The 14,925-nt window shown below is 43.2% G+C and overlaps 1 protein-coding gene across 1 annotated transcript in view; it reads right to left on the bottom strand.

Moving 5' to 3' along the window:
- TGFBR2 (transforming growth factor beta receptor 2) overlaps positions 1–14,925 on the bottom strand; it is an 88,553-nt gene that overhangs the window by 15,070 nt on the left and 58,558 nt on the right. Inside the window, exons 4-5 of the mRNA XM_027872147.1 lie at positions 5,323–6,119; positions 210–351 (exon numbers count right to left, since the gene is read on the bottom strand). Of these exons, the coding sequence (XP_027727948.1) occupies positions 210–351; positions 5,323–6,119 (939 nt within the window). The remainder of the gene's footprint in view (positions 1–209; positions 352–5,322; positions 6,120–14,925) is intronic.

Here is a 14,925-nt window from a genome sequence, read left to right as displayed (position 1 = left end):
CTTGGAATCCCAAACCAAGGCTTCTTCAACTCTTAAACCAAACTTAAAAAAAAAAAAAGGGAACTCATCCTTTGGAAATATAAATTTCTCATGCAACATCAGTCATTTTCTAAGAAACATGGGTCTTCCAATACGTATGGCTCTCTCTCCACTCAGCTCTGTTCACTAAGAGCTACCATTTTAAATGCACACTAGCCAATCACACATACCTCCTATCTCGTTGCAGCGAGATGTCATTTCCCAGAGAACCAGAGCCATGGAATACACATCTGTTTGCTTGAAGGACTCCATGTTCTCCAAGTTCATTCTGGATTCCAAAACCTCCGGAGCCATATATCTTGCTGTCCCAACCTGCAACCAAACAGGAAAGGCAGTTATAGTTTGGTTTTCAAACCATGACAACGTTCATACCCATAGTTAAGACAATGGGGATTTTAAAGAAGGTCTTAAAATTTCTTTTCTACCAAAGTCTTCTCAGTCAAACCTGTATAGGTCATTGCTTAAATGGGTTCAATCAGTGGGCCCAGGAGTGGAAATGCTGTAGGCCTAGCAGAGCATGCCCAGATAGAATGGTAGGTGGTGAAGTGGTAGTGGCATTTTGGGGAGTTATTTTCCTGTATCTTGCCATGAGATCATGGGTCAGCGAAATGAATCCACATAGTTCATCCTAATGAATGTGACACATTTCTGTCACACATAAGAAAAAGAAAGGGAAAAAAAAAGAAAGAAAAAGTAATTTATTGCGAGTAATGATTGGATTCCGTGGGAGTAAGGGGATTGGCCAGAAGGAAATAGAAGCAGGCCTGGGAAGATGGGAATACAAAGATATAAGGGATTCATTAGGTTCCATGACAGAGTGCTTTGGTTTTTGGCCAACCCTTGGGAACAAGTGTCTCATCAGACAATGATGGCTGACTGGATTTATATGCTTAATTAATAAATCTGTTATGCATTAATAATAAAAGTATTTAGCATGACCATACACACACATACATATGCCCACATATATCTATCTATCTATATCTATATATCTATATATATATAAACAACTTTCAGGTCTTGATTTCATCTGCATAGGGAACTGGAAGGTATGAAAACTCCCTCTACCAAATCATCTTGTCACCTTCTCAGCAATGTATAGTTCCAGAGAGCTGCCTAGAGCTCTGACAAGTGGCTTGCCCAGGCTCCCAAGGCTGGTCTTTGTCAGAAGCAGGACCTGAACCCAGGTCTCCCCTGCTCTGAGGTCAGCTTTGTATCCATTATGGCACATTGCCACTCACGCCGACTCTAATTTTAAATATCTAATATCTTTCAATAAATAACATCCTCAGAGTCTCAGTTTCCTCATCTTAAAAAAAAAAGAGAGAGTGAACACAACAGCCATAGTGATCATTCTACAGGTTGTGGAGAGATTTAAATGAAATGATCCAAAGCAGTTTGCAAACCTTTAAAAAGGGGCTTCTATAAATATCAGTTATTATTTATTGCCTGGTTCTTGGCCCCATGCCTTCCACTGAATAAGCCCTTGTTTACTGAATTAAACTAGATACAAGATTCCCACCCCCTCAGAAAGTCACAAAAATAGTCTGTGTTTTGGAAGATAAGCAATGCATAGGAATACAGCATTGGATGACTGACAGAAATTATGTGCTCTCTTACATGAAAAGCATTTTTTTTAAGGTTGCACAGCAAATAAGGAAATGCCAAACCTCAGGATCTGCTTATCTCTCCCCTCAATATATGTCAGAGCATTATTCATCCACCTCCTAACAGGCAACAGAAAACACACGACTGGCATTTTGTCATGTGGGAAGGTTATATTTTTGCTTCTGCAATACAACAACACTTTCATCCCTGACCACATCGCACTGGAAACCGTAAAAGCGAGACGTTACCACGTGACAAAGAGTTTCTTGGTTTGTAGCTGGTTTTCTAAAAGCACAGAAGAAGACAACACCCCCCGCTTTTGATCGCCATCCTCTAAAAAAGAAGACATTAAATGTTCCAGGGGTGTTTGCTATTGTCGAGTGGTATGGTGGAAGAATATTGGGCTGAAGAGCCAAAAGATCTGAGTTCAAATCCCAGCTTGTTCATTTCTTAGCTCCCTGTATGACGACCATGGACAAATTATAGCCTTTCTGGGCTTGTTTCCTATTATGCTAATGACGGGGTTGGGAGAGATGGATGGTACTTTCCAGCTCTAAAATTATGGAATGGGAAAAGCATAGAAGCACTTATTTTATGCCAAGAGCTAAGTGCTGAAAATTCAAATAAGAAAAAGCAAGACAGTCCTTGCTGTCAAAAAAAGGGATGACACTTGGGAGAGCTGAGTTGAGGGGCCAGTCGCAAAGCTCAGTTATCCTTAGCTTGTCGCAGCAGGACTGATGGAAAGACCCAGTGGTCCATAGGGTTGGTGAGAAGTGGAGATACTGGTAAAATCTATGTGGGAAGGGTTCTTGCTGGGGCTGCTGGGAGAACAAGGCAACCTGGGTCCCTGATAACCAAGAATGTGTCCATGTGACCATGAAGAATCAGTTGACTTGTAATACCTACTTGGCTGGGTTCTTGGGTTTATTGTGCCATTTTATTTTAAAAGCACTAAGGATGGTAGCAACTACCTGTGAATGATTTCAGGCCGAGCTGTCTGCAACCATGAAATATAAATGAAGCCAATATTACAGGCAGTCACCGGGCAGAGCACAGCTTTGCCCCAGGAATGGCACTGAACTTGGACTCTTAAAAAATCTAGTCTAAATCCCAGGTCTGATTCCACTTTATTTCTCTGAGGCTGGCTCTCTCTCCATGCTTAGAGCATACTTCCCTCCTGCCTCTGTCTTTTAGTATCTCCCAGGTTTCCATCAAGATCCAGCTCAAATACTGCTCCAAGGATGAACGATGTTTGTTGTGAGTCCTTCATTCTTGAAGACGATCCAGGGCATCAGGAGGGTGAGGTCTCAACTTGCCCATGAATTGGATTTAAGGGAGGCAAGGCTTCACAAAGTCACCTGCCTCACTCTCTCCTCCAAGTCATCAGAGTCCACAGGCAGGACAACAGTCAAGAGGACAGGCTTTCACAACATTACAGATTTAGGATGGGAAGGACTAAGTCCCCATTTTTTAGATGAGGAAACTGAAGACCAGACAGTAATGTGCCCAGTTAAGTAAATGTCTGTCAAGACTTGAAGCTAGATTTTCCTGGTTCTGAGGCCGCTCTCTATCCATTTTGCTGTGAAGCCGCTTCACAGTAGCATACAGTAGGTGCTTCATAAATGTTTGTTTAGTGACTGATTTCTAATCTCCTAATTTCTCCTACTCTGTAATGTTTGAAACGAGGATCCAAGTTGAAAATATACTACACTTCTCTGTTCTTTAGTAATATCATCTTTTCCTTCTAGACTCCCTTGCTTCCTTCAAAGAACAGGTAAAACATCCTGTATGAGACCTTTCCTAATCTTACCAAGTGTTAGTTTTCTCTCTCCTTCATGAAACTATATATCTTTTCTATATATCTTGTATCCCAGTAGAATGCAAACTTATTGAGGGCAGGCAGTTGTCTTGATTCTTGTATTAGGATTCGTAGAGCCCAGAACAGTGCTTAGTAAATACCAGGTGTTTAATAAATGCTTACTGAATGAGTGAATGAAAAAAAAGAAACATTTATTAAGTGTTAACTGTGTCACAGTACTAATAGTTGCCCTAGCTAGGTGGGATAGAGAACAGAGAATTGGGCCTAGAGTCAGGAAGACTCAGTTCAAATCTAGCCTCAGATCCTTACTAGTGAATCCAGGCAAGTCACTTAACCCCTATTTACCTCAGTTTCCTTGACTGGGAAATGAGGATAATAATAGCATCTATCTCCTACATCTGTTGTGAGGATCAAGTGAAATAATATTTGTAAACTGCTTAGCACAGTGCCTGGCACACAGGAGGTCCTCTGGAAATGCTTATTCTCATCCTTTGCCCTGCTAAGCAGTCAAGAATACAAATACTAAATCCCAAGACAGTGCCTGCCTTCAAGGAGTTTACATTCTAACAGGGAGAAGACATTGCATATAGGTGAGTGGTGGCCTTGGAGCAGACAGCTCCCTCAGCCAAGACCACTGAGACCCCAGGACCAGCCCCTGTTTCCTGTCATCCCCTGGACTGCTGCTGCCTTTTGGACACGTATTAATTTTACGGCTGAGCTATGCTAATGCAACAACATTTAGGAAAAGGTTTTCTAAGGTGCAAATACTCATATTTGGTACCGCAAAATATATGAATTTTCTTGACTAGCTAACAAACTTCTTAGGAAAATTTCAGAGAAAAACACAAATATAATAATGTTTTGTGCATGTAATAGGTTGAAGTTTGCAAAGCATTTCATAGTGTTACCTCCTTGATTCACATCACCTGCCCTGTAAGGTAAACAGCAATATTATTCCCATTTTACAGATGAGGTTAATACTGAGGCTCAGAGAGATTAAGAAAATTGCCCATCATTACACAGCAAAGAAGTGTTCGTGGAGGGGTTTCACAGAATTGCTAAGCTATCTAATCCAACCCATATCATCCCTTCAGGGAATCGCCACCCGACGTACCCCACAAGGGGTGTTCCAACCTCTGCTAAAAGATCTCCAGGGAAGAGCTGCTCACCACCTATGAAGGCAGCCGATTCCGGCTTGGATGGTTCTAATTATTAGGAAGCTAAATCTAGGGTGGGAACTTAAAGATCATCTAGTCCAACTCCTTCGTTTTAGAGAAGGAAACTGAGGCCCAACGGACAAGTGACTTGCCCAAGCCACACAGAATTTTAAAACTCTGGTTATCTAGTATAAATCATTACTTCAGCCAATAACTGTTTTCATCCCCCGAATTTGATCCTACCTGTGTCTGTGGTGATAAGGGATCATATGTTCTAAGTACTTCGATACCAAGGCAGAGATTGGAACCCAAGCCTCCAGACGCTAAATTCCACACACTTTCCACCATACCACACCACCGCCTCTTTCTTTTCCCTTTGGCCACAAAATGTTCTGTAATAGGTCTCGCCTTGTCCCAACAAGTCATCTCCCTGCACGGGCTCCTGACCCCACCCACCCCAGAGGACTAAGACCATATATATATGCACTGTGCTGACTGAAATCAGGCTATCAAGTGATGGAACGCACCACTCAGAACCAGACGTGGGGCCGTTGTTCTCTACAAACACCATCCTGTGTTTCTAATCACTTTCTAATACTTCCCTAGCCCACAGAGTTCCCTTTCTTAGTCTGAGGACACCCTCGGACGTGGGCACAGCAAGATGACGGGTGGCAAAGCCAGGCATGGGCTCAGACTCACCTGGCCACTGTTGGCCAAGTCATCCACCGAGAGGGTAGGGTCCAACCGCAGGGACAGCCCAAAGTCACAGAGGCAGCAGGTCAGGTCATTCTTCACCAGGATGTTGGAGCTCTTCAGGTCTCTGTGCACAATGGCCGTTTTAGGTCTCCCGCAGGGGGTGTGGTCGCTGTGGAGATGGGCGATGCCCCGGGACAGGGAGCTGCCCAGCTTCCACAAGTCCTCCCAGCTGATGACATGCCTGGTGAGGTACTCCTGCAGGTTGCCCCTGGCATGGAAGGCAGTGATGAGCCAGTACTGCTTTCCCAAGTCCATCTTTCGCTCCTCCGCCGTCAAGAACTGAAGGATGTTCTCATGCTTGAGGTTGATGTCCGAGAAGATCTCCTTCTCCGTCTTCCAGGAGGCATATTCCTCATAGGGGAAGATCTTGACCGCCACCGTCTCGAACTGCTCTGACGTGTTCTGTTTCAGCTTGGCCTTGTAGACCTCGGCAAAGCGCCCCTTCCCTACTAGGGTGTCTAGCTCGATGGGCAGCAGCTCTGTGTTGTGATTGAGGTTGTTGGCGCAGGTTGAGCTGATGTCTGAGCGGTCATCATCCATCATCATGGCACAGCGCTCACTGCATTCCACGAGCTTCCGCGGCTTGCTGGTCTCCCAGGCGGTGCTCAGCTTTCTCCTACGGTGCACCCGGTAGCAGTAGAAGATGACAATCACAGCAATAGCGATGCCCAGGGGTGGAAGGAGGCTGATGACGGTCACTTTGGAGATGATGGCCATTAGCTCCAAGTGGTCCACAACTTCTGCTCAAAGAAAAAAAAAAGACAAGGATTTGTAATCAAGCCTGTGGGAAGGGTGCATACTGGATGTGGGTGAATGGATGCACAAAATTAGGGTCATGTCAAAGGTAACAACTATGTTTTCTACAGTCAACTCTTGATGTCTGATCTCATCTGTGAAGGAATAAAGCTTCTTGGATCATAAACAGTATATTGTTTACTTGTTCCTAGCGTTCAGAACACTTCCAGGCCACCTGGAACACTACCGAGTTTATGAACAAATTCTTATGCCTACCCAGGAAGCCTTTCTTGATCCCCCCAGATATCAGCGCCCTCCTTTACTCTGCATTAACACACATGCACACACACACACACACACACGAGTACATTTACTCTTTATAATTTTATGCCTTTCTTGTCTTTCCCATTAGCATGTAAGTTCCTTGCAAGTAGGAAGTATACTGCCAGCAATAAGCACAATGCCAGGCACATTTACTAAATGATTGTTAATTGGTTGATATCTTACAGTGCACTGCAACGAAGCGAGTTTCTTAGAAAAAAGACTGGTTTGGAGAGCGCTAGGATCTGGGTTCAAATTTCTGCCTCTTCTAGTCAATGTATGTATATATATGTACATATCCAGTTAAAAATATATACAAACATATATGCACATATGTACATGTGTTAGTGTGTCACATAAATGGTGACTAAATCCTAACATAGCCAAAAGGCCTTATTCCAAAGGTGTTCCAATGCAGAAGGAAATGACCAAGATGCAGAATGAAGCCATTGGCCTTCATGCATTTCCAGGTATTTGTGTAACACAGGGCTGCAACTGATCTGCTCCATTTTTTAATCGACTTGCTCTCTTGGAATGGACTTGAATGAGAAAACCCTAGACAAGGAGACAACTGAGAGAATGTATCTATATAGGTGGGGGAGCGATTTGTGTTCACCTGGCTCCATTTGGCCTGGTTTTTTTTTTATTTTTTACAATCCATCACTGCCTCACATTCTATTCATTCATTTTCTTTTTACTATAGTATTTATTTACAAGTGAGTAGCAGACTATTAGATCAGGAGGGGACCTTTTGCCATCATACAACTTCGTATAGTTATCCCTTTCATATCGCGACTTTCCCCATCATGGATTTCACTATACCTCGGGTCAGCATAAGAAATTCAATGGGAATTTTGGGGGAGTTTTGCAGAAGCCACAGATGACACAGAAAAAGTTTAGAAACAGAAATGTATAAAATAGATGTATAGTATTATATAATATCAATATATATTATCTTTTTATACCAAAATAATTCAGACTTCTCTGGTATGAAGATTAAGACCAAAAAAATTTATGTGGATTTTCCAGATTGCAGGGGGTGCTGAACCCCTAACCCCCACAATGTGGAAGTGATAACTGCACAAATTTCTCATCATTGAACGCTCTTGCTGTGGTCTATATTATGCACAAGATATTAGGGGTAAGGTATTCAAAGGCATCCTAGAAAAAATCCCTGCCCTCCAAGAGCTAGAAGGGTCAGTCCTCAGAGGTCATCTACTTCAATCTAATCCAATTTTACAGATGAGGAAAGTGAGGATGTCATGTGACTTTCCCAAGGCCACATGTGTCAGAGGAAGGATTTTAGCCCAGATTCTCTGCCTGCAATATTTCAAAGTCCTTAGGGACGGATGGCAATATACAATATACTTGGTTTTAGTTCCTAAAAAGTCACGGCCCCATGGCTGGCCCAGTGATGGGCATCTTGGAAATGAATTCATATGGTCTCTGGACAATCAACAAATAGCTTGTCATGTACCTGAGGCTCATTCAACCTGGGCAGGAGCCTCCACCTCTGCTACCATGTACTAACTGTGATTTTGGATAAATCATCTATTCCCTCTGACCCTTGGTTTTCTCATCCATATATGTGGGGTTTGTATTGTTGCTTGACTCCTGGGGTACCGAACAGACTGATCTGAAAACCAGAAAGGGCTAGATCAGTACATGTCATACCCATTGGATACCTGCAAAGATGACCACAGGGTCACAGATTTCAAGCTGGAAGGGCTTCAGAGGCCCTCTGGGCCAACCCCTTTATTTTACAGATGAGGAAACTGAGGCCTAGAAAGGTTAACTGACTTGTGCCCAAAGTCACACGCGCAGTTGGAAACCAGGACCTTTGTTTCTAGAGCCACTGGTCTTTCCCCTACATCGTATTGCTTCTGTTCTGAACCTCTATTAGACTATTTTTAAAAAATGAAACAAGGAAAACATGCTTCTGTTTTGTAATAACTTTAAAAACTGATAAATAATTAAAAATAGATAAGTTTTTTAAAATTTAAATGTTTTTTAAAACTAATAAATAAAATAAACTGAAACAAGGATAATGAATTCCACTCATGTTCAGATTATATGACCTTGGAGCAAATCATTTCAATTTTCTGGTTGTCAATTACTTGTCTCTAAAATGAGGGGCATGAGTGTCCCTTCCTACTCAAAATCTATGGCCTTACGAGCCCCATAGCCTATGTGTAATACATGGCACAACACAAAGGGACTTGGGAATCAGAGGTTCTGGGCTCAAATTCTAACCCACCCTGCCCTTACTACTGCTACACGTAGAGCAAGGCCGGTTCATCATACTCTAGATTCCTGCTCTGCCCCAGTTGCCCAAGATGGACTTTCAAGACCGTTCTAGCTTGATCCCCAAGACAAAACAATCAGAGCCCAGCATCCACCCTGCAGACAGACCTCTCCATCCTCACGGCTCTCCTCTCCAGCCTACAGGAAAAGAAAACCCAAACAAGCCAACCTGAAACCTTCAAAAGCATTTACAGAAGGAGGAGGCTCAGAAATCCCCTCTTTGAGGTCAGTAAACCAGAGTTCCACTTTCCCCTCCAACTTCCTGTGCTTTCTTCTTTTTTTCTTTTTTTTTTAACATCGACATGCAAAATTTTGGGGGAAATTACTGAGTAACAACATCTGTCATTCTTGAAACTTCAAAAGGCCCTGTCCAAAAAATCATGTTAACAAAAGCAAAGCAGGCGAAAGGAAGCTTCCTGGGGACGGACTGCTTTATCTAAACACGAGGCCCCTACGCCCTGTCAGACAACATTAACCCCTGGGCTGATGCAGGCACCAGGAGAAAAATAAGCAAGCGTCTGCACCCCAGCAGGAAAGCAGCCGATGTTCATGGGAGGCAGAAGTCACCACTTCCAGCCTCCCATCCCCACGGGGAAGCTTTCAACCACACTGCTGCTCCTTCAGAGCCACCCTTCGCACCTGCCAGAAGGCCAGCCCAGTGCATCTGACACTAACAGGAGATCCACTAGAGAGGGACCAGGAAGAACCTTTCTATAGAAAATGGTTCCTCCTGAAACCTGAGATTCCAATTTCTGTTTGGTTTACCAGGGCCCTTGTCCTATGGTTATGGCCCTTACTCAAGTCTAAAGACGTTAAGGCAGTGGGGCTGCATCTTACTTATCTCTGTCATGCTGTAAAAGAGTCATGGATCATGAGACGATAGATTTAGCGCTTAGAAGCCATTGAGTCCATCCCCCTTGTTTTACAAATGAGGACGCTGAAGCTGATCAAGGTTAAGTGATTCACCTCGGTTTATAGAGTTAGTCTGAGATAGGATTTGAACTCAAGTCTTTCTGACATCAGACCAGCTAGGTGGTGCAATGGATAGAACCACTGGGCTTGGAGTCAAGAAGACTCCTCTTCCCAAGTTCAAATCTGGCCCCAGACACTTACCAGCTGTGTGACCCTGGGCAAGTCACTTAACCCGGTTTGTCTCAGTCTCCTCATCTGTAAAATGAGCTGGAGAAGGAAATGGCAAACCACTCTCATGTCTCTGCCAAGAAAACCCCAAATGGGATCACGGAAAGTCAGACACAAACGAAACAACTCAACGATTTCCTGACATCAAACCCAATAGTCCATTCACTGTACCATCTAGCTGACAAAGCACAATTTTTTTAAAGGAGAATTTTTTAAAAAACTGTTTTTATTTATTCATTATTTATCCCCAAAAAACCAGGGATAGGAAATCACCCTGTGACTTCACAACAGGTTGAGTTCCTCTACAAATAGGGACAATCAGCTTCTCACTGGAGTCACCCGTGGCACTCATGGAGAGCCCATGGGTCTTGACAGGTTAATGCAGCTGCCAGTATATATCTGAGGTGGGATGTGACTCCAGATCTTCCTGATTCAGGCATCAGCTCTTTAGCAACCTCTCATCCCCAAGAACTGCAACAAAAAATAACCCAAAAGGCACAATGAGAAAAGGGGTGATGACGAAATCTTTCCTCATCAGTTCCCTAACGCACAGGAAAGATCATGGGATGGGATAGGTCAAGTTAGCAGTGAATGGTGCACCACAGCTAATAAATAGGGCCTGCCCACCCTGAAATAACGTCTTATTTATCTGGGTGCATGTTGTTCCCAGATCCCTACAGCCCCCTACTGGAAGACCAGAGAGCTCTGAACTCTCTGGGGACAGTTGCGATTTTCCTTTTCTGTTTCCAGCACCTACAACGATGATTGGCACATAGTACACACTTAAAGTGCTTCTCCAATGCCCACTACAGAGTCCAAGCCGATATTTCTTGAATGATGAAGCAGAATATGAAATACAATGACAGTATGTCAACTGGCCTTTGATCATACCAATGGTCAACTCTCTGCACAATCTCTCCCAGTCAGGTAGTCCATACTTAGCCACAATGACAATGACGAGCCCAAGGGGAATTGTATATGGACCAATGATGGAATTATTGTCCTAAAGTAATTAACCTTCCAACCCTCAGAAGCACATCAAGAAAAGAGGTGGTTGGGTGGCAAGGGGACAGAGGGCTAGACTTTGGCATCAAGGAAACCAGAGTTAAAAACCTGCCTCAGACACTTACTTACTAGCAGTGTGACTTGCCAAGTGGCTTACTGAGCTTTCTCATCTATAAAATGGGAACAGCAGTATCTACCTCCCAGGGTTGCCCAGTTTCCTCATCTATAAAATGGCAACAGCAGTATCTACCTCCCATGGTTGCCTAGTTTCCTCATCTATAAAATGGGAACAGCAATATCTACTTCCCAGGATTGCCCAGTTTCCTCATCTATAAAAAGGGAATAGCAGTATCTACCTCCCATGTTTCTGTATGGATCAAATGAGATATTTTAAAGCACTCTGCATACCTTCAATGTCATATAAATGCTAGCTATTATTGTTGTAGGGGAAGGGAATAAGCAATTACATAGTGACTACTATGTTCCAGGCACAATGATGGTGGTGGTGATGATGAAGGTGATGATGGTGATGATTAAGGGGTCACTGGGGTTGGAATCAGGTGTGTGTCCTGTGAAAATCATCTCTCCATTAACCTTGTTGAAGGCAGGGGCCATCTTCCTTACTTGAATTTGAATTCCAAACACAGTGCCTGGTTCTTAATGATTTTTTAATAAATGCTTTATCATTCATTTATTCATTTAACGGTACTCTCAGCACAACATTGCAGAAAGAAGGCACTGGATTTGAAGTCACAGGACCTGGGGAAAAATCAGCTTTGCTACTGATAGAATGCACATACATACATCCAAATACACATATATACACATGTATGTATATTTATATACTTCACAACCCTATAATACACACATGTACACATGTACGTATGTACTGCTTTTAAGGTTTGCAACACCCTACACATACATACACACATGTGTATGTATGTGTAGGGTTGTACAGACCTTTAAGTACTATATAAATGCTAGCTACTGTTATTATTACTATTTACTAATTGTGTGACATTGGACAAGTCACAACTCCAGCCTCATTTCATCATCTGTCAAATGATGGGTTTGGATTTGAGTTCCTCTCCACCTCTAATTGATGATCCTATGATCAAACTGAAAAAAGGAATTGATTCTCCAAAAGAATGGTCAATGGTCATAGATTTGGAGATGGAAGGAACCTTATAGGTCATTCAGTCCAGTCCTCTCATTTTACAGATGGGGAAACAAAGGCTCAGGTTCAGGTTGGAGAAATGACCTGTCCAAGACTCTGAGTTGGGATCCAAACCCAGGGTTTCCCCATCGCCAAGTCCAAGAGCCTCACTCCAGGGCCCTACTCCCCTAGGAAGAATCTTGAGTTATGACACAGCCCTCCTGAGGAATAAGAATTCAAGATGGTAACAACCGAGGCCTGCATTGGAATCCAAAGAGCCCGACCCTAATTGGACAGTCTGCTGGCACAGAGCCAGACTTCAGAAATCTCCCAGCAAGCCTTTTACCAAGGGAGCGATAAGACTGACTTTTAAAAAGGGATCCATGAACAAGACAATAAGAAAGATGATAAACTTCTTGGTTAAGATTGCACTAAGACTTAATATTAAGAACGCAGACCAAAGCAAACCCCAAACTAACTGAAAATATGCAAGGGAAACCCCCTGGTGGTTGACTCTTGTTTGGGGGGTGGGAGGCTGTGCTTACTCTTCCGTGGATCCTAACCTCGGAGGCAGCTTGCTTACTCTCCACCCCCCTTCCCTACTTACCAAAGATTACAAAATAGGTTTTTCTAAAGGTAACTTGAAACTCAGCTTCTTCAATGTATGATTTGAAATGTCAGCAAATGCCAATTATGAGTAAGGCTATAAAAAAAAAAAGTGAGCTTACTGCGCGGGGCCCATCTGTGGGTGAGCAGCTCAGCCAGAAGCCCAGGAATCTCTAACCTGTTTTGCAATGGCCTGGACTGGGTGACTGGGGCAAAGATTCAGTAACAGATAGCTGCTTGTTTGCAGAGATAAAGGTAGGGCCCCCATAAACATTTTACCCAGGCATCTTACGAGGAAAAAAGGCTTCAGTGTGTTCTTGTGTAACACATAGGATTATGTGGATTCCTGTGAATTGTGTAACACATATGACCGTGTGAACTCCTGTGAAACTGATAAAGGAACTTCCTTTGATCTCGCAAAATGGCCAGACTGCCCAGATGTGGACTGAGTATAAGGAAGCTACAATTGAGGGGAGGAAATCTTAGCAAACTCACATTGATTTATTAGGACTCCTATTTACTGAACTCATGACCTTTCCTCCAAACCCTCCCCTATCACTATCCAGGGTACCACCATCTTCCTTTCCAGTTACCCTGGCTCACAAGTAAGTTGTCATTCTCCACTCACCCTCCATATTGAATCTATTGCCAAGACCTGTAGATTCTCCCTTTCTGCCGGCTTGTGTGCCCACCCCCTTCTCTCTTCTGACACCACCCCGGTATAGACCCCTGCGGTGATGGCCACACCTTATGGGTCCTCCCAAAGCACGGACCGGACCATGCCAGTCAAGTCCAATGGCTGGTTACCCATTACAAAATCCTCTGTCTGGCTCGTAGTTGCCTTCCTTTCTTTCGCATCTTTACATCTCATGTCCCTCCACATGTGCTACAATCTAGCAACACTAGTCTTTCTGCTGTTTCTCAAAAAAACCCTCCATCTCCTGATGCTGGGCATTGCCCCAGCTGTCCTCGACGCCTGCGATGCTTTCCTTCCTCACCTCCACCTCCTGGCTTCTCTGGCTTCCTCTAAGTTCTAGCTAAAATCTGAGTCCTACAAGAAGCCTTTCCCTTTAATTAAGCTAGTTCAATTTTCTCAGATATTATCTCCAATTTATTTGTATCTATTTTGTTTGTATACAATTATTTGTGCATTGTCGCTTTCCAACAAATTTTGAGCTCCTTGTGGACTGTCGTTGTTTTGGCCTTTCTTTTTATCACTGGCACTCAGCATAGTGCTTGGCACACAGTAGGCACTTAATGTTTAGTGACTTGACTTGGAGAGGGAGTGTAGCTTAAGTATCAAACTCAAATGAAAATAGGGCCATTAATCCCACACATAAAGATCCCTCCAGGACGCATACTGACTTAGTTTTAAGATGTAATATTAGCTATGTTTTACTGTATTTATTTATTTTTGTTAGATATTTTCCAATTAAATTTTAATCTGGTTTGGGCTGCATTCCTCTGGCCTAGGGAAGAAGGAGCTAGCCCCAGAGTCAGGAAGATGTGTTTTCCTCCCTTTGACACAGGCAGGGATGTGACCAAGGTCACACTGTCAGTAAGAAATAAGGCCAAGATGTGAACTAGGACCTATCAAGATTGTACTCATTCTCTTAAGGTGATGTCTTTAAGCAACTGAAGGTCATGCTTTGTTCTTGGAATAGGTGTGTCATGGGCTACACAGTACCCTACCTAGAGCCCCAGAAAGCAAGGTCTCCGTTAAGTTCTAGAAGTTCCTAGGGAAAACAGAAGTTCTACACAGATGCTCCTTGATAACTGAAAATTGATCATAAACTATAGCTGCATTATGGATGGTAACCTATCGCAAGCTCATGGAAATCTGACAGGGAACGGGGTGCTCAATAGGAAAGCAATTTCAATGCCTTCTTTGGTAGCTTCCAAAATCTTGCCTTAGACAATAGAATGGATGTGAGCAACAGTGTTCACTGGAAATGGGAGACTATTTCTAGAGCCCCTCGTTTGATTAGGTGAGACGATCTAGCTGGTGATTAATATTTGAAACAAATCCATTTCTTATCTTTAATTCAACTGATGAATGGCTGGTCCAGATAAGATGGCCCTGGATCTTCTTTTATACATGTTTCCAGTTTCTTGGAAAACACCTTGAGAGAGCTGTTTACAAAGTTATTCTAGCTGCTCTGATGGTATGGATGCCTCAGATGGTGATTCCAAGTGGTACGTTAACCCCAAAGCAAAAGGCAATTGCAGTCCACCTCTCTCTCTCTCTCTCTCTCTCTCTCTCTCTCTCTCTCTCTCTC

This window comes from Vombatus ursinus, unplaced genomic scaffold (genome assembly GCF_900497805.2).
Source record: "Vombatus ursinus unplaced genomic scaffold, bare-nosed wombat genome assembly UNPS02014799.1, whole genome shotgun sequence".
Lineage (NCBI taxonomy): Eukaryota > Metazoa > Chordata > Mammalia > Diprotodontia > Vombatidae > Vombatus > Vombatus ursinus.
This window is presented reverse-complemented; position numbering and strand designations above follow the sequence as displayed.